Here is a 20,398-nt window from a genome sequence, read left to right on the forward strand (position 1 = left end):
GTGTCTAAAAGAGTGAGCTCTTGATATTTATTTTTATTTCAATCTTGAATTTGAAGCTTTCAATGGGCTCCATTGGAAGAATCAATTGACAGTTTACTTATTCTAAGAATCTGTGAAAGCATTTTATGCACATCAAAATAAGATACTAGGTAAGATAAAATGGAATGGTGTATTCACTGTTCTGATTTAACAGTAATGACAATCATTAGTTATAGAAGATAAATTAAATTAAATTGTATTTCACTCCCAAAAAGTAGGTATTAAATGCATAAAATAAATTTGATTTCAAAATAGCAATTCCCCTGACAGACAAGAATTTTATGTCACTTGGTACTTAAAATCCCATATAATTGATTTTCACTCACCTTCCTGTTCGCTGAAGTTCAGGTCCACTATGTCCTCCGTGAGGTTCAGCTTCTCCATGAGCTGCTGTTCCATTTGGTACAGCAGGAATTTTCCTCTTCTCCTGCAGGAAGCATTTGAGTGTGTATATGTTTTGTTTTGCTTTGCTTTGTTCTAATTTCAGGCACTAATTGTAAATAACATTTTTTTCTTTGAAGAAATATGCAGAAGGCAAAGAACCCAGGCTCTGTTACTTACTTGCTGGTTGCCTCCTCAAGCTTTAGTTTCTTCCTCTGTTTAATGGGTATAGTAGCAACAGAACCTATCTTATGGTGTGGCTGAGAAAACTGAATGAGGTAAAGAACATTTATTTATTCTTTCAACTCATATTTATTAGGTTCCTTGTGTGTGTCATTCAGTGTTATAGATGTTAGAGTTGCAAAGATAAGGAAGAAAAAGTATTCTGTTATTAGAGAGAAACAAATAAATATAAGATTTGAGGTTGAGATTAAGTAGTCTTGAAGAAAAATGAAGTCAGGGAAGGAGAGAGAGAGAGAAAACCCAGGGTGAGAGTAGGAGAGCAGCTTGGAGTGAGGAAGTGTTAGGTATGGCATAGTTGATTCATTAAACATTTTTTCTTTCTTTTTTTTTTTTTTTTTTTTTTGACAGGCAGAGTGGACAGTGAGAGAAAGAGACAGAGAGAAAGGTCTTCCTTTGCCGTTGGTTCACCCTCCAATGGCCGCCGCGGCCAGCGCGCTGCGGCCGGCGCACCGCGCTGATCCAATGGCAGGAGCCAGGAGCCAGGTGCTTTTCCTGGTCTCCCATGGGGTGCTTACTTATTCAGGGCTTTGGGCGGCCTGATTCATTAAACATTAACTATCATAATTATTTTTGAGCTCTATACTCCTCTGGGATTCAGATAATAACTTCCATCCAAGGAACTCAAAGACGTTGGCTAAAGAAAGCATTTCGTTGAATTATGACCAATTATCAACCATTTATGTAGTGTTCCTCTATCATAGGTCTATTCCAACTACCTTTGTCAGTGAGAATTTTTAAATATCAGGAAATTCTAACTAAAATCCTGTCTATAATGATCTTTGAGCACAGAAATATGTTCAATAAAACAATTTTAGGAGCAAGTATTTAGCCTAATGGTTGGGATACCAACATCCCATATCAGATTGCCTGGGTTCAAGTTTTAGCTATGTTTTCTGCTAATATACACCCTAGGAGCCAGAGCCGCGGCTCACTAGGCTAATCCTCCGCCTTGTACACTGGGTTCTAGTCCCGGTCGGGGCACCGGATTCTGTCCCGGTTGCCCCTCTTCCAGGCCAGCTCTCTGCTGTGGCCAGGGAGTGCAGTGGAGGATGGCCCAAGTGCTTGGGCCCTGCACCCCATGGGAGACCAGGAAAAGCACCTGGCTCCTGCCATCGGATCAGCACGGTGCGCCAGCCGCAGCGCGCCTGCCGCGGCGGCCATTGGAGGGTGAACCAACGGCAAAAGGAAGACCTTTCTCTGTCTCTCTCACTGTCCACTCTGCCTGTCCAAAAAAAAAATATATATATATATACACCCTAGGAAGTTGCAGGTAATCACTGAAATAACTGGGTTTCTACCACACACATGGGACACCTGGATGGAGTTCCTAGGTTGTAGATCTGGCCTGGCCCAGTCCTGGCTAATGTGGGTATTAGGGGAGTGAATCAGAAGATTGGAATTCTCTCTCCTCTTTCTCTTTCTCTCTCTATGTCTCTCAAATAAACAACTAGCAAAAAATTTCAGTGCTGCAATTGAGAATTTTACTCGATTGTCATTGCAAAGTACAATTGGTTTCAATGTGAAGAAGAAAAAGTGACTCATGAACTGATCTTACATAAAATGGGATGTTTACACATAATGATAAAGGTCTAAAACATGGTAAATATAGATTTTGAAATGGGGAATTCTCTTTTTAAGATTTTATAATCTTCCCAGACATATGGATAGATACAATGAAACTGAACCTCAAAAATAAAAGATATCTGGTAACTGGTGAAAGAAATACCTTTCCAATTACATATGATGCATTAGAGAAAGACTTAGGAGTCCTCCATATCTCCTTCCCAATCACCTAGAGACATATTATATTGCTTGCACACAATTCAGAAAGCAAATGATATTACTTGGTCTTCAAGGAGCAAAGAAAAAGGGCATTTGTGTATGATCAATATCAATGAGCACTGTGAAAAATATAGAAAATATTTTCCCAAAACATAGATATTTTAGGTGTTTTTAAAGTGTTATACCCTGGGAATATACTAGTAGACCAATCAGAGCTATGGAGCTTACATTCCAATGGGGAAGGCAAACAATGAAAAATTAAACAAAGGACTGAATTAATTCAAAAGCATGTTAGAAAGAGTAAGAGCTATGGAAAAGGACAAGTTTAGAGCAAACTAAAGGGGGATGGGAGGTGGTAGGGAGGTGAGAGAGTGGTCAGGCAGGCTCACTGAGAAAGTATCATGTGAGAAAAACTGCAGGGAGGTAAGGAAATTAGACAGGAGAATAATGTGGGGATATCAGCCGGCGCCGTGGCTCAATAGGCTAATCCTCCACCTTGCGGCGCCGGCACACCGGGTTCTAGTCCCGGTTGGGGCGCCGGATTCTGTCCCGGTTGCCCCTCTTCCAGGCCAGCTCTCTGCTATGGCCAGGGAGTGCAGTGGAGGATGGCCCAGGTGCTTGGGCCCTGCACCCCATGGGAGACCAGGAAAAAGCACCTGGATCCTGGCTCCTGCCATCGGATCAGCACGGTGCGCCGGCTGCAGCGGCGGCCATTGGAGGGTGAACCAACGGCAAAGGAAGACCTTTCTCTCTCTGTCTCTCTCTCTCACTGTCCACTCTGCCTGTCAAAAATAAAAAAAAAAAATTAAAAAAAAATAATGTGGGGATATCAAGGAGGAAAGAGAAGCCCACCATATGGTAATAAGGCAATAAAATGGTGGGAGGGCTTGAAGAACACAGAACAACGAGGTCAGTATGGTTGGAGAAGAGACAGAGGAAGAAAGTGATAGGAGGTGACTTATCAGATGTGCAGAGAGGCCTGACTGTGTAGATTTATTAGGCCAAGGAAATGCTTAGCTTTCATTCTCAATCAAGTAGGGGAAATTTTGCAATTTTGAAGTGAGAAGTGGTATAATCTAATTTGGATTCCTCATGAGAACAGATTCTAGTGGCTAAAAGCAGAAACAACGTGGCAGTAGTAGTGAGAAATGGCATAATTCTGAATAAATGTTGAAGGCAAAACCTACAGAATTCTCTGGCAGAATGGAAGTCAGGTATCAGAGAAAAGAAAAGAAGTTTAGAGCTGATCAACTATAAGTACGTGGTTAGCAGTTAGTCAAGAATGAACGATGCAGATGGAGAAGATTTGAGTTTCTTGTCATATTCAAGAAACATTATATTGTTTTTAAATATCATAAATGCAAGGAAGTATATGGGTACAGAAGTGAGAAGATCTACAGATCAGTTCAAATTGTCTACATGTTGAGCTTTAGATGTCTATAAGACAATCAAGTGGAGACATTAGATAGGCAGTTGGATAGATGACTCTCAAGTTTAAGGTGGTAAATATATTTGGAAGCAGATTTGAAGCTATACAATTTGATGACTTTACTAAAAGAGTGTGCATAGATAGAGTAGAAAAGATGACTGAGGACTGAGCCTTGCATCACTTCATCATAAATCAGAGAGAAAAGAAGGAAACAGCATGAGAAACAGGCCTGACCAGTGAAGTAGAGGAACCTAGAGGGTCTGAAATGTTGGGAGCCCAGCAACTAAAGTACACCAAGGAAAAGCCAGGTGTCAACTCTGTCAAATACTGTTCACCGGTAAGTTCAACAAAAGGCAGACTGAGAATTGATCATGATATTTGATACTGTGGTCATTGGTGAACTTTCTGTACATTTCTAATGACATGATGGGGCAAGCCTTATTGATATATGGGTTAAGAGAGCATTGGAAAGAGGTACTGGTGAGTGGTATTGAGAACATTTCTGTGGAATTATGCTGCAAAGAGGAATGAAGGAGAAGTGGGTGAGTAGCTGGCAAGGCAATCATTATCAACAAACAACTTAATTTTTTAAAAAATTAATGTATTTGAAATGGAGAGAGAGAGAGACAGAGAGATCTTCCATCTGCTGGTTCTCCTCATCTCCCCTCAAAATGACTGTAATGATGAGGCTGGAGGAAGCCAAAGCCAGGAGCCTGGAATTCAGTTTGGGTCTCCTGAGTGGCTGGCAGGGACTCAAGTGCCCTCCAGGGTGCACAATGGCAGGAAGCTACCATCAGAAGTGGAGCCAGCACTTCAATATGGGATGTGGACATCCCAAACATCACCTTAACAGCCAGGTGAATTCTTTTTTTACATCAGTGAACTAACAGTATGTTCTTTGCCAATAAAAATTATATAATGCAGAACAAAATAATTATATAGAGGGAAATGAGAAATGGTAATGTCCTTGAATAGATGAGAAAAGTATGGGGTCTAGTGCCTAAGTAGAAGGCTGGCTTTGGATAATTCCTCAGTAATAATATATGGGAAGGCAGAATATGTAGGCGTAGATCCTGTCAAGTGAATAGGTATGAGATTGGGAGTCTAGGAAGTTCTTTGTGAATTCTTTCAAGTTTCTCAAGGAATTAAAAAGCAAGTCAATATGTTAAAAATGGTCAGAAAAAATTCTGAAGGTTTGCAGAGAAAAGACAAATGTGAAATCATCATCTAAAGAGAATGATAGCTTTTGGGAAGTATAGTTAGATGAACTTGCAATAGCAAAGGAACCACTTGAAGTATTTGGCCATGAATTTGTTTAAACCAGTCAGCATAGTTACATTTTCTTTCAGCTTCAGCTACATCAATGTAAGTCAGGGTAAAGAGTTGTATTCTCACAGGTTGTGGTTTGGATAAACAAGGGAAAGGCATGAGAGAAAAACAAAGAAGCTGAGAACACATTCAAGGTAGTTGTAATGAATGACAGCAAATTATAGTGCATATGTTCAGGATTACCCCTTGAAGTGACAGCTTACTCTTCTCTTAACTGAAAGAAAAAGTTTAAAATTCTGTGATTTTTAACATTTTCAAAAGAATAAAAACCATGGAAATTGCCCAAGGGGGAAATTATTACTTGAATGAGTATGTGATCAGTGTGCATAATACATATTTTAATTTACTTTACTATATCTATTAAGAGAAAAATATAGCTTCAAATGATATATTATTTGATTATAATGTTTTAAATATATTAATGTTGTAAAGAAATAGTTCTATCTCTAATTGAAACTCATTGCATAAGATATCCATTAACCAAACATGTCTACTTAAATTGAAGTTAATTAAAATTAAAAATTCTGTTCTTCAGTGGCATTAGTTGCATTTCTAGTTCTCAGTAATAGCCTGATTATTAAATAGCATAGATATAGAACATTTTCATCATTACAGAAAGTTGTAGTAGACAGTGGTGATATAAATAAGTATAAACAGATTAAAGCATTTGTTCAAACTCAAATAAATAATGGAAGAACTCAAATGCCTTGAGTTTTAAATTCAATGTGCTTTTTACTTCTGCCTCTCAATACTCAGAATAAAAATTCTGATTCTAGGAAATCTCATAAAATAATGTAAAATAAAACCTTTCATCCTTCAACTCGCCTCAAAAACACTATTCCTCAAAATGAAAGTGCTTTAAAAATGTTTGACTTCACCTTTAACATTTGAAGGATAAATTGGTAATATAGTGACTTTTAAAGTCTCACTCTCAATACATTAATATTTTCAATGATTTTTTTCCAAATAACATCAATTAAAGAATTTCTTATTACTTCAAGAAGCATTATATTACCTTTTGCAATATTATTAGGATAAAGATATACATAAGTATAGAAATTAGACAATCTACAGTCCTTAAAATTACTGCTTAAGCAATTTTATTTATTTTAGTAAGAAATCAACTGAAACTGTGTGGTTGCAGTTACAGAAAAAAAGATGAGATAAAGAAAGTAAAAATTATCTAACAATTATGAAATAATTTCAGGATGAAAATAGAAAAGCAAGATGTTTGTATATTTTCTTTAAATTGACCATGGCATTGAAACAACCTTTTAAGCATTCATGGTTGAGTAGTACACCTGCTAATTTGCCCACCTCTGACTAACCAAAAAAACTTCTCAGTCCATTGAATCTGTAAATTGCTTTTGGGAGAATGGACATTTTGATGATATTGATTCTTCCAATCCATGAGCATGGAAGATTTTTCCATTTCTTGGTATCCTCTTCTATTTCTTTCTTTAAGGTTTTGTAATTTTCATCGTAGAGATCTTTAACGTCTTTGGTTAAGTTTATTCCAAGGTATTTGATTGTTTTTGTAGCTATTGTGAATGGGATTGATCTTAGAAGTTCTTCCTCAGCCATGGCATTGTCTGTGTATACAAAGGCTGTTGATTTTTGTGCATTGATTTTATACCCTGCTACTTTGCCAAACTCTTCTATGAGTTCCAATAGTCTCTTAGTAGAGTTCTTTGGGTCCCCTAAATACAGAATCATGTCATCTGCAAAGAGGGATAGTTTGAGTTCTTCCTTCCCAATTTTTATCCCTTTAATTTCTTTTTCTTGCCTAATAGCTCTGGCTAGAACCTCCAGAACTATATTGAATAGCAGTGGTGAGAGTGGACATCCCTGTCTGGTTCCAGATCTCAGTGGAAATGCTTCCAACTTTTCTCCATTCAATAGGATGTTGGCTGTGGGTTTTTCATAGATTGCTTTGATTGTATTGAGGAATGTTCCTTCCAAACCCAGTTTGCTTAGAGTTTTCATCATGAACGGGTGTTGTATTTTATCAAATGCTTTCTCGGCATCTATTGAGATAATCATATGGTTTTTCTTCTGCAGTCTGTTAATGTGGTGTATCACATTGATTGTCTTGCACACATTAAACCATCCCTGCATACCAGGGATAAATCCCACTTGGTCTGGGTGGATGATCTTTCTGATGTGTTGTTGCATTCTATTGGCGAGAATTTTATTGAGGATTTTTGCATCTATGTTCATCAGGGATATTGGTCTGTAATTCTCTTTCAGTGCTGCATCTTTTTCTGGCTTAGGAATTAAGGTGATGCTGGCTTCATAGAAAGAATTTGGGAGGACTCCCTCTTCTTCGATTGTTCTGAATAGTTTGAGAAGAATTGGAGTTAGTTCTTCTTTAAATGTCTGGTAGAATTCAGCAGTGAATCCATCTGGTCCTGGGCTTTTCTTTGTTGGGAGGGCCTTTATTACTGTTTCAATTTCTGTCTCAGTTATGGGTCTGTTTAGGTTTTCGATGTCTTCCTGGTTCAATTTAGGCAGGTTGCATGTGTCCAGGAATCTATCCATTTCTGATAGATAGGTTTCCCTGTTTGCTGGCATACAAGTCCTTGTAGTAATTTCTGATGATTCTTTTTATTTCTGTGGTGTCTGTTGTTACGTTTCCTTTTTCATCTCTGATTTTATTGATTTGGGTCTTTTCTCTTCTTTTTTTAGTTAGTTGGGCCAATGGGGTGTCAATTTTGTTTATTTTTTCAAAAAACCAGCTCCTCGTTTGGCTGATTTTTTGTAATGTTTTTCTTGATTCAATCCTGTTGATTTCTTCTCTGATTTTAATTATTTCTCTTCTCCTACTAGATTTGGGTCTGGTTTGCTGTAGGTTTTCTAGATCCTTGAGGTGAATTGAAAGCTCATCTATTTGGTGTCTTTCCAATTTCTTGATGTAGGCACCTATTGATATAAACTTTCCTCTTAACACTGCTTTTGCTGCATCCCATAAGTTTTGGTATGTTGTGCTGTTATCCTCATTTACTTCCAGAAAGTTTTTGATTTCTCTTTTGATTTCTTCTATGACCCATTGTTCATTCAGGAGCATGTTGTTCAATCTCCATGTGTTTGCGTATGCTCTAGGGATTCCTGAGTTGCTAATTTCCAACTTCATTCCTTTATGGTCTGAGAAGCTGCATGGTATGATTCTAATTCTTTTGAATTTGCTGAGACTTGCTTTATGGCCTAGTATGTGGTCAATCCTAGAGAAGCTTCCATGTACTGCTGAGAAGAATGTAAAATCTTTAGCTGTAGGATTGAAAGTTCTGTATATATCTGTTAGATCCATTTGGGCTATAGTGTCGTTTAAATCTACTGTATCCTTGTTGATCTTCTGACCGGATGATCTGTCTATTTCTGAGAGTGGAGTATTGAAGTCCCCCAGTACTACTGTATTGGGGTCTAAGTCTCCCTTTAAGTCCGTTAATAAATCTTTTAGATAAACTGGTGCCCTGTAGTTAGGTGCATATACATTGATAATTGTTATATCTTCCTGTTGAATTGCCCCAAGTGGTGGAGTTGGAAGCATACCAGGGGATTCCAATTCAATCCCATCGAGGTGGCATGTACCAATGCCATCTCACTGTTCCAGGTGATCAGTTTCAGTTCACAGTTGGTCATGGTGGAGGGACTGGGAGTCAAAGGGAGCACATAGACAAGTCTAGTACCTGCTAACGCTAACCGATGGAGTAAATAAAGGGGAGAGTGATCCAACATGGGAACTGAGATACTCAGCAGACTCATAGAATGGCAGATGTCCTAAATAGCACTCTGGCCTCAGAATCAGCCCTAAAGGCATTCGGAGCTGGCTGAAAAGCTCATGAGAGTATTTCAGGCATGGAAAGCCAAGACACTCTGGCAAAAGATCTCTGCGAGTGAGATCCCAGTGGAAAGAACAGGTCATCAAAGAAGGAGGTACCTTTCTCTGAAGGGAGGAGAGAACCTCCACTTTGACTATGACCTTGTCTAAACAAGGTAAGAGTCGGAGAACTCAGAGGGCTTCCATAGCCTTGGAAACTCATGACTGGAGCATAGGGAGATTACTGATGCCATAGACAGGAGTGTCAATTGGTAAAGTCAACAACAGGAGTCACTGTGCACTTACTCCTCATGTAGGATCTCTATCCTTAATGTGCTGTACATTGAGATTTAATGCTATAACGAGTACTCAAACAATATATTTCACTTTGTGTTTCTATGGGGGTGCAAACTGTTGAAATCCTTACTTAATGCATACTAAACTGATCTTCTGTAAAAAAAAAAAAAGAAATTATCAATTCCCAACTTGACTCTCACTGGGATTAAACATGACAATAGGTCTGCTCTGATTTCATCATCATTTAAAAAAAAATCATCTATTATTTTTCACTTTATGTTTCTGTGTGGGAGCAAACTGTTGAAATCCATACTTGATGTATACTAAGCTGATCTTCTGTATATTAAGATAATCAAAAATGAATCTTGATGTGAATGGAAGGGGAGAGGGAGTGGGAAAGGGGAGGGTTGTGGGTGGGAGGGACGGTATGGGGGGGAAGCCATTGTAATCCATAAGTCGTACTTTGGAAATTTATATGCATTAAATAAAAGTTTAAAAAAAAAAAAAAAACTTCTCAGTCCAGGGCTGAGTCAATGAGGCAATCTGTCACTTTAGGTAGAACAGCAGAGTCAAACCAGATTGGATTCCACAAGGGCAGGGCCATAAGCAAGGGTGAATAAATGATAGTTGAGATGGTTCTGGGAGGAGATTAAGCAGAAACAGTGGTGACAATATGAGGAATAGACTTGATATTTGGTCACTGCTCTGAACACTCACACATGTGGCAAGAAAATGACCCCAAGCATTCTTTATTTCAATCTTTCATGATTTTGTGATGGGTAGGATACACGTTTAATTTTAATTAAAATTAGAAAATTTAAATTAAATTTAATTTTAATTAAAATTAGAAAATTTAAATTAAATTTAATTTTAATTAAAATTAGAAAATTTAAATTAAATTTTAATTAAAATTAGAGAATTTTAATTAAATTTAATTTTAATTAAAATTAGAGAATTTTAATTAAATTTAATTTTAATTAAAATTGGAAAATTTTTGCAATTTTTATATCATACAACCACTCAAAATTTATATAAATATAATATTTGTAATTTTTAAAAGCTCTTCCCAAATTTTACTCTGATTAGCAGTATTAGAATTTTCTACATAACATGAGTAAGCATGGCTTTGAATTTTCCTAATACTTGCCAATTTTAAAGTGATGGGCCAGTGATGGGATTTTTCTCAGGCCTTATTTTATAGTGTTAAAATTTTAATTTTTCTCTGGTGTAGTATGTTTCAACTTGGATCTAAAATCCTTTTGCTTACATGGAACTGCTAAATTTAATGGTTTATCATAAAAAATGCCAAATTTCTCTGTGAGGCATATTGGGTTGTAGCAGAATCAAGAAAAATTTTGTAACTTCATGCTTCTGCTTTCTTAGAGGTTATAATTTAATCACTTGAATATTTTGATGGATTCTACTATGTTATGACTTGCATTTAAATAATAACAGCATACTGGGATTTTAAAAAATGTTTTTTCAAATATACATACCTGGGAAGGAACATTTTTGGGCGGCTCTATTCTAATGCTTGGGTCCCATTCTCCAGGAGGGAGAACAGTAACCTGATCCAGAAATTCGTCAATTCCTGATACCAGGTCATTACGATCTTTAGCTTTGTAAGCAACATCATGAAATACCTATAAAAGGAAAACAAGTGCCATTTAGAGTTAAAACCAATTAAAACTTATAATTTTTTTATTTCCCAGTTTTCTCAATCTGATTATAACAATTTAAGAAATAGGCAGCTCTGACTCTAAAATTTGTAATGTAAATAAATAAATAAATAAATAAAGTTATGTCTTTTGCAACAAAATGGATGCAATTGGAGATAATTATGGTTAATTAAACAAGTCAAACCCCCAAAAAATCACATTTGTGATATCATACCATGATTTGTGGTAGCTAATGTATACGACACAAAAAAGTGAATGTGTAAGAGTGAAATTGACAATTTTGATTTGATTATTGTTTATAGTCCTTGGCTATATTCCTGTAGAACAGTGGTCTTTCTACTTTTTACTTATTGAATACTATATGTGGCCTGAGCCGCGGCTCACTAGGCTAATCCTCCGGCTTGTGGCACCGGCACACCCAGTTCTAGTCCCAGTCGGGGCGCCGGATTCTGTCCCGGTTGCCCCTCTTCCAGGCCAGCCCTCTGCTATGGCCCGGGAGTGCAGTGGAGGATGGCCCAAGTGCTTGGGCCCTGCACCTGCATGGGAGACCAGGAGAAGCACCTGGCTCCTGCCTTCGGATCAGCGTGATGCGCCCACTGCAGCGCGCCGGCCGTGGCGGCCATTGGAGGGTGAACCAACAGTAAAAGGAAGACCTTTCTCTCTGTCTCTCTCTCGCGCACTGTCCACTCTGCCTGTCAAAAATAAAATAAAAAAAAAATACTATATGTAGTGGAGTATTAAACATATACTTATAAATTGAAAAGATGTCATCATGAAAATTAAAAGAAAGGAAGGAGGAGGGAGAGAGGAAGGGAAGTATCACTATGTTCTTAAAATTGTATCTTTGGGCTGGCACCACAGCTCACTAGGCTAATCCTCCACCTGTGGCACCGGCACACTGTGTTCTAGTCCCGATTGGGGCGCCGGATTCTGTCCCCATTGCTCCTCTTCCTGTCTAGCTCTCTGCTGTGGCCCGGGAAGGCAGTGGAGGATGGCCCAAGTGCTTGGGCCCTGCACCTGCATGGGAGACAAGGAGGAAGCACCTGGCTCCTGGCTTTGGATCAGCACAGCACGCCGGCCGTAGCGGCCGTTGAGGGGTGAACCAATGGAAGGAAGACTTTTCTCTCTGTCTCTCTCTCTCACTGTCTAACTCTGCCTGTCAAAAAAAAAATTGTATCTTTAACATACATGAAATCTGTTCTCTTTATGTTAATAAAATATATTTAAATATAAGGGTTTATTTCATTAATTCACACAGATACCTATTTTTCTTATCATTGCAGAATGAACACTGAAATTTCTGGAGGCAAGGAGTGAAGAAGAGGAAAGGGAGTATGAAAGGAAGCTTATTAAATTAGAATTAATGATTTAAGTTGGGCGAAGGTTATCAGTAGGTGAGTAACTGAGAATTTCTGGAGGAAGTCCTTGCTTTAAAACAGAGATCTAAATTTGTAGCATGATTAGAAACATTAATAATATTTATACTGTGGCATATGTAAACTAATTTAAAGCTCAACTTTTTTCTAAGTTTGAAAAAAATAATGTTATGTTAGTGTCGTATTGGATATTCCAGATATATTTCATATATACAGAAAGAAGAATGTGTTTTTATATTCTGCCTATACACACACACTCCTGTGCACACACCCACATGCACACTCCCATTGTGCCAGTCAGTCAAGTTGTTCACCAGTATTCCTGATCTTCTTCTATACATATGAGAGGATTGTACTGCTCTGCCTTATTTGATATGTGGATTTGCTGTGTTCTGTTTCAGTGTTCACATGTCACTTCTGAATGGAAATGATGAGAACCAGTGTGTGACTTTTCACACTTACCTGTTGTCTGGCTTAGTGACAGAAAACTTAGGTCCAGATAGACTTTCACAAGTCTGTCTGCCTGAGTGACTATAAAGAGCAGAGCCCCTCTGCTAGCCCATCAGGGTCATCCAACATGACAGAAATGAACTTTTTCATGTTAAGCCTCCAAGATTTTTGTTGGTTGTTCCTGCAATATAACCTAATATCTCCTGATTGAAGTACAGAGCAATGATATAATAAGTGGGGAAAACCAAAATAAGGATAAATAAGAAAAGTTAATTTATATGAAACATCATTTAAATATTGATGATAATTTTCATGGTTGACATAAGATGAAATGGAACAAATACTTGAGGTTAGGGACTCATATTATTCACTATGCTGGCCTATTTTACAGTGACAGGACATCTCAAAATTTCCAGGAAAATTCTGCTTTCAAATATTCTATCATTTTTAAAAGACTTGCTTATTTCTTTATTTGACAGACAGAGAAATTTTCCATTTACCGGTTCACTCCCCAGATGGCCCTAGTAGCCAGGGCTGGTCAATGCTAAAACCAGGAAATCCATCCAGGTTTCCCACACGAGTGGCAGAGGCCCAGACACTTGAGACATCCTCTGCTGCCTTTCCAGGCACATTATCAGGGAGAATGATGGGTAGCAGAGCAGCCAAGATTCAAACTGGCACTCATATTTAGAATGCCCACATTGCAAGCAGTGGCCTAATCCACTGCTCCACAACACCAGCCTCTCTCAATTTAACATGCTGACAGGGTGATAAAAACACTCATTTAAAAGACTTTTTCTTGATTTTCCAATTAGAAACACTACATCAAATATCACACTAACATGATAAATATAGTTACATTACAATATCAAAAATATACTAATAGCTTAGCTGTATTTTAAGAAGTAGATTTTAAAAATATTAACATGGCAAGCCATTTATTCTATTACTAATATCCTCTTCTAAAGTCTCTAAGTGGCCTTGAAATCTGATCTGAGTACTTAAGGATTGCAAATGTTCTGAGACTAGGATTTTGGTGTAATAAGTCCTAGCATCATTTGCACTCTCCCAGTAGACCCTGGGGAAGGGCTCATGTACAACAGACAGTCCTGGAGCCACAGCTATTGGTGCCAAAATTCCCAGTATCATTCAGGCTTGCCAGTAGGACAAAGAGACAGCCCCCCTTTATCCCTTAGCACCAAGAATGAGGCCCTGGCTATCACAATCCATAGTGTAACTGTGAAGTCTCTGGGGACTGAAGATATACACCCTAAAAAGCCCACATTAACCTCAAAGTCACACTTCTACTCCCTATGAACTGCTGCAGACTAGAGCACCGTGTTACTTGGGCAAGCTGATACTGATTAAAGCAAAGAACTCACTCAGAGGTGATGCTTCTTGGCTTACCTAGAACCAAAGCCAAAGCAACAAACCAAGTGATACCTGTATTCCCAGTAAACAATATGCTCTTTTCTAATAAAACCTACTTCAGAAAGAAGAGGGACCATTAGACTAGTTGCATGGATGTTGATGTAGGGAAATAGGAAAGATGAAGAAGCAAGGTATAAGGATGTCTCCAAAAGAACATAACAGTTCTCCAGAATTAGATCATGATCTGATGTAAATCTATGAAATGCCAGAAATAGATTTCAAAATAATGAATGTAAGGAAACTCAATGCAATGCAAGAGAATACAGATAGACGGCTTAAAGAAACAAGGAAATCAATAGCTGACATGAATGAAAAATTCATTAAGAAGATAGAAATTATTAAGTGAACCAAACAGAAATTTTGGAGATGAAAACTTCAATGAATGCAATAAAAAACACAATTGAGAGCTTCAACAGAAGAATAGACCAAGTGAAGGAAAGAATTTTTGATCTGGAAGACATTTGAAATAACCAATCAGGCAAAAATGAGAAGAATGAATAAAGCCTATGTGAAATATGGGGTACAATTAAGCAACAAATTATTTCTGTTATACAGATTTCTAAAGGAAATGAGAAGGAAAAGGGTGTTAAAATAAGAGATGAAAAATGGCCGGCACCGCGGCTCAATAGGCTAATCCTCCACCTAGTGGCGCCGGCACACCAGGTTCTAGTCCTGGTCGGGGCACCGGATTCTGTCCCGGTTGCCCCTCTTCCAGGCCATCTCTCTGCTGTGGCCAGGGAAGGCAGTGGAGGATGGCCCAAGTGCTTAGGCCCTGCACCCCATGGGAGACCAGGATAAGTACCTGGCTCCTGCCTTCAGATCAGCATGGTGCACTGGCCGCAGTGTGCCAGCTGTGGCGGCCATTGGAGCGTGAACCAATGGCAAAGGAAGACCTTTCTCTCTGTCTCTCTCTCTCACTCTCCATTCAAAAAAAAAAAAAAAAAAAAAAAAAGAGAGAGAGATGAAAACTTCCCAAGTCTTAAGAGACTTGGACATCCAAGTACAAGAAGCTCAAATTTCCCTTAGCAGATTCAGCCAAAAAAAATCTCCAAGAAGATTTTCTAGTCACAGTGTCAAAAGTTCACAAGTGAAGTACAATGAGAAAATCTTAAAGACAGTCAGAGAAAAGCATCCATTTAATATAAAGGAAAACCAATATGACTAACATCAGACTTCTCAACAGAAACCCTACAGGCCAAAATAGAATGGGATGATATATTCAAGATCTTAAAAGGAAAAAAAAAAAGAAACCCTGCAATCAAGAATATTATAACCAGTGAAGCTATACTTTAGAAGTGAAGAAAAAATAAAGTATTTCCCAGGTATGCAAAAACAGATAATTTACTACCACCAGACCAATCTTACAGCAAATTCTAAAAAGGAGTCCTACATTAAAAATAAACATCATGGCCAGTGCTGTGGCTCCATAGGCTAATCCTCTGCCTTGCGGCGCTGGCACACTGGGTTCTAGTCCCCATCGGGGCGCCGGATTCTGTCCCGGTTGCCCCTCTTCCAGGCCAGCTCTCTGCTATGGCCCGGGAGTGCTGTGGAGGATGGCCCAAGTCCTTGGGCCCTGCACCCGGATGGGAGACCAGGAAAAGCACCTGGCTCCTGGCTTCGGATCAGCGCGATGCGCCGGCCGCAGCGCGCCAGCCACGGTGGCCATTGGAGGGTGAACCAACGGCAAAAGGAAGACCTTTCTCTGTCTCTCTCTCTCTCACTGTCCACTCTGCCTGTCAAAAAAAAAAAAATTGAAAAAAAATAAACATCATAAAAATGCATGACACTACCAAATTTACCAGTACTATGCTGTTTTGATTATAACTGCCCTGTAGTATGTCCTGAAATATGGTATTGTGATGCCTCTGACTTTGTTTTTGTTGTACAAATTTTTTAGCTATTCGAGGTCTCCTGCGTCTCCATATGAATTTCAGCATCATTTTTTCTAGATCTGAGAAGAATGTCTTTGGTATCTTGATTGGTATCACATTGAATCTGTAAATTGCTTTATCTTGCCTAATGGCTCTGGCTAAAACTTCCAGGACTATATTGAATAGCAGTGGTGAGAGTGGGCATCCCTGTCTGGTACCAGATCTCAGTGGAAATGCTTCCAACTTTTCCCCATTCAATAGGATGTTGGCCGTGGGTTTTTCATAAATTGCTTTGATTGTATTGAGGAATTTCCTTCCCAAAAGCAATTTATAGATTCAATGTGATACCAATCAAGATACCAAAGACATTCTTTTCAGATCTAGAAAAAATGATGCTGAAATTCATATGGAGGCGCAGGAGACCTCAAATAGCTAAAGCAATCTTGTACAACAAAAACAAAGCCAGAGGCATCACAACATACTAAGTAGATCTTCTGTATATAAAGATAATTGAAAATGAATCTTGATGGAGAATGGGATGGGAGAGGGGGTGGGAGATGAGATGGTTGCAGGTGGGAGGTAGGTTATGGGGGAAAAAGCTGCTATAATCCAAAAGTTGTGCTTTGGAAATTTATATTTATTAAATAAAAGTTAAAAAAATGCCAAGCTAACTAAGATGAAAAAAAATCAAACAGAAATAAATTAAATTGAAAGTAAGCAAAATATAAATGATCAACAAAGCAATATGCTGTTTTTTAGAAGACCAAAACAATAGACACACCTTTAGCCAGACCAACAGAGATAAAACACAAATAAATAAAATTAGAAATGAAAAAGAGACTTTATACCCAGCAACACTGAAATATAAAGGATCATAAGAAGCTACTATGAACAAAAATGCTAACAAGTTGGAAAACCTAGAAAAAATGGATAAATTTCTGAATCCATATAATCTATCAAGATTAAATCAAGAATAGGTAGAAAATCTAAGCAGACACATAACAAGCAATGAAATCAAAGCAGTAATTAAGTCTCCCCTCAAAGAAAAGTCCAGGACCTGACAGCTTTACTACTGAAAGACACAACATGAAAAGAAAATACAGACCTATATCTCTGATGGTCGTAGATTAAATTTTTTCAACAAAATATTAGCAAACGGAATCCAGTAACATAAGATCATATATCACAATCAAATGAGATTTATTGCAAAGATACAATGATGGCTCAACATTTGCAAATCAATAAGCATCATATGTCACATCTGCAGAATGAAGAACAAAAACTATATGGCAACCTCAATGGTTGTGGAGAAAGCATTTGGCAAGACTCAACATCCCTTCATGATAAAAAAAAAAAAGCTCCACAAATTCAGTATAAAAGGTGCATACTTCAAAATTATAAAAGCTATATATGACAGGTCATCATCAATATCATACTGAATGGGGAAAAACTGAAAATATCTATATCAAAACCAGGATGTATACTTTGACCAATCTTAATATACTATTAGATATATTAGAAAGAGCAACTATGGAGGAGGAAGAAATAAAGAACATCAAAAATATCCATGTTTGCAGATGACATGATGTTGTACAATTACTCTTAGGTGTTTAATTAATGCTATAACTAGTACTCAAATAGTGTTTTACACTTTGTGTTTCTGTGTGGGTGCAAACTGGAAATCTTTACTTAATATATGCTAAATTGATCTTCTATATATAAAGATAATTGAAAATTAATCTTGATGTGAATGGAAGGGGAGAGGGAGTGGGAGAGGGGAGTGTTGTGGGTGGGAGGGAAGTTATGGGGGGGAAGCTATTGTAATCCATAAGCTGTACTTTGGGAATTTATGTTCATTAAATAAAAAAAAAGAAAAAGAAAAACCTAAACATCCCACCAAAAAGATGCTAGAACTGATAAACATTGCAGCAGCCTTTTTTTTTATAAACCTATGATGAATTTGTCAAAAGAGAAATGAAAAAAGAAATCCTACTCACAATAACCATAAAAATCAAATATTTAGGAATAAATTTAATCACAGAAGTGAAAGATCTCTACAATGAAAATTATAAAACATTGATGAAAGAAATCTTCGAGGACAAAACAAATTGTAAATATATTTTCATTAATGGATTGGAAGAATTAATGTACTTAAAATGTCTATACTGCCTTAAGCAAACTACAGATTCAATGCAATACTAATCAAAATACCAATGACATTCTTTATAGAATGAGTAAAAATAATTCTAAAATTCATATGGAATCACAAAAGATTCAGAATAGCCAAAGTGATCCTGAGCAAAAAAAAGTCAATCTGCAGGCATCACAATACCTGACTTCAAAGCAATCATAAAGCTATGGTAATTAAAATAGCATGATACTGGCATTAAAACTGACACATAGAACAATGGAATAGAATAGATAGCCCAGAAATTAACCCATTTTAGCCAACTGATTTTGACAAAAGTACCCAGACCACACAGTGGAGAAAGAATAATCTCTAAAATAAATAGCATTGGCAAAACTGAATGTATATATGTAGAAGAATGAAATTAGATCCCTTTCTCTCACCATATTAAAAAAAAAAAAAAACTCAAGATGAATCAAAGACCTACCTTTAAGATCTGAGACTATGAAATTACTAAAGGAAAACATTGGGGAACCACTTTAAGACATTGGAGTGGGTGATGAATTTTTGGATATATCCCTTCAAACATGTTTTTACTATTCTTGGATCTATCATCTTTCATATAGAGTTTCTTTGAATGAACATTCAAGATCCTTGGATAAATCCTGTTGGCATTTCCTTTGGAATTGCATTGATTTCTGCCACCACCATTGTTTGCCTCGGCTGTGGCAAAAGTGCCTTTAGTGGCTTCCCTGCTTTTATCCTTGCTTTTCCACAGTCTTCTGAACACTGCACACAAGTGATCATTTACAAATGTAAGACAAATCACGACAATCTCTACTCTAAACCTTCCATTTGATTCCCAAGTCATTTAAAGTCCTTGTATGACCCATGAATACCCTTCACAGCCTGGCATCTCTTATCTCTGACCTCATCTCCTCCTGCTCTCTCCCTTTTCATTCCTGCCTAGCTGTTCCAGGCACAGTCCCCTCTCAAAGTGTTTGCCCTTTTTTATCATTTTGGTTGGGAAGGTCTTCCCTCAGGTCTCTGCGTCATTTGCTCCCTTTCCTCCTTTAGGGTTTTTGCTGAAATATCTCTTCAACAAGACCTTCTCTTACCACTTTAATTTGCAGCTTTTCCCATCCCACCTTTAACTCCTTTTCCTGCTTTCAAGATTTTTTTTCATAGAACTTATTTTCATGCATCATGAAAGTATTTTACTTATTTATATGTTAGTCAATCTTTGTAATATATTATTGGCTCAATGAAAAAGACAGTTTTATTTGCCCACTCCTATATTCCCAGCATCTCTAAGAGTATGTGATAAACAATTCACATTCAATAAATATTTGCTAAATGAGTTAATGAATTAACAAAATGAGGAGGGATTTGTTGTATAGAGACCAAGATCACAATAAAGTCACTATCATCAAGGCACTGTGACATTAGCACAGAGGCAGATAATTGATTTTGGAAAGGCAGGCATTTCTATCAAGTGAAAAAGAGATAGACTAATCAATCAATGTTACTGAGCCAAGTGATTATCTATATAAAAATGAAATAGGATCTGTACCCATAGCTCACATATAGATTGGGATTGAGAAATAAGTATAAAACTCATTGAACATAAGATAGAATAATAAATTTATGAACTCAGGGTAAATAATAATATAAATCTTAGAGACTTATTACCAAAACAAGAATAGAAAAAATTATAGATGTTCTTCATGGGAAAAAAAGAAAGAAGGGATATTTAACAATGTTACATTGCATATATAATAGAATATTTTGTATATGATTACCTTACTAACAGCAGTCTCAGTAGAGTAAGAGTGGCAAAAATCAGACTGCAATAAGAGATGAAAGCTAAAATATTCAGAACCTAGTAGAGACTACTACTTCAAAATTCTTGAGATTCAAATTTAAACACTTCTTCAATGGAAATGCTATGTTACATAGCAGAGATTCTAACTTTAAAGATGAGGAAGACTTGGATATTCATTTCATGTGTATTTCTTAAGTAGCAATATGCACTTGGGCATGCTTTCTGATTGAACAGAAAGGGATAGCGTTGACTTAAGATCTACAAAAGGGAGAAAATTGGCAGCTCAAAAATTCACTATAAAGAAACGTTAATTGCTTGAGG

General features: G+C 37.4%; 1 protein-coding gene across 13 annotated transcripts in view; it reads right to left on the bottom strand.

Annotated features, from left to right (window-relative positions):
* Positions 1–20,398, bottom strand: part of SLC4A10 (solute carrier family 4 member 10) — a 329,775-nt gene that overhangs the window by 68,750 nt on the left and 240,627 nt on the right. For all 13 annotated transcript variants that reach the window (XM_017342639.4, XM_070069865.2, XM_051848038.3 and 10 more), the window contains 2 exon segments: positions 10,814–10,960; positions 366–466 (listed from right to left, as the gene is read on the bottom strand). In XM_017342639.4, the coding sequence (XP_017198128.1) occupies positions 366–466; positions 10,814–10,960 (248 nt within the window).

Source organism: Oryctolagus cuniculus, chromosome 3 (genome assembly GCF_051225735.1).
Source record: "Oryctolagus cuniculus isolate XC-2025 breed Fujian yellow rabbit chromosome 3, ASM5122573v1, whole genome shotgun sequence".
NCBI lineage: Eukaryota > Metazoa > Chordata > Mammalia > Lagomorpha > Leporidae > Oryctolagus > Oryctolagus cuniculus.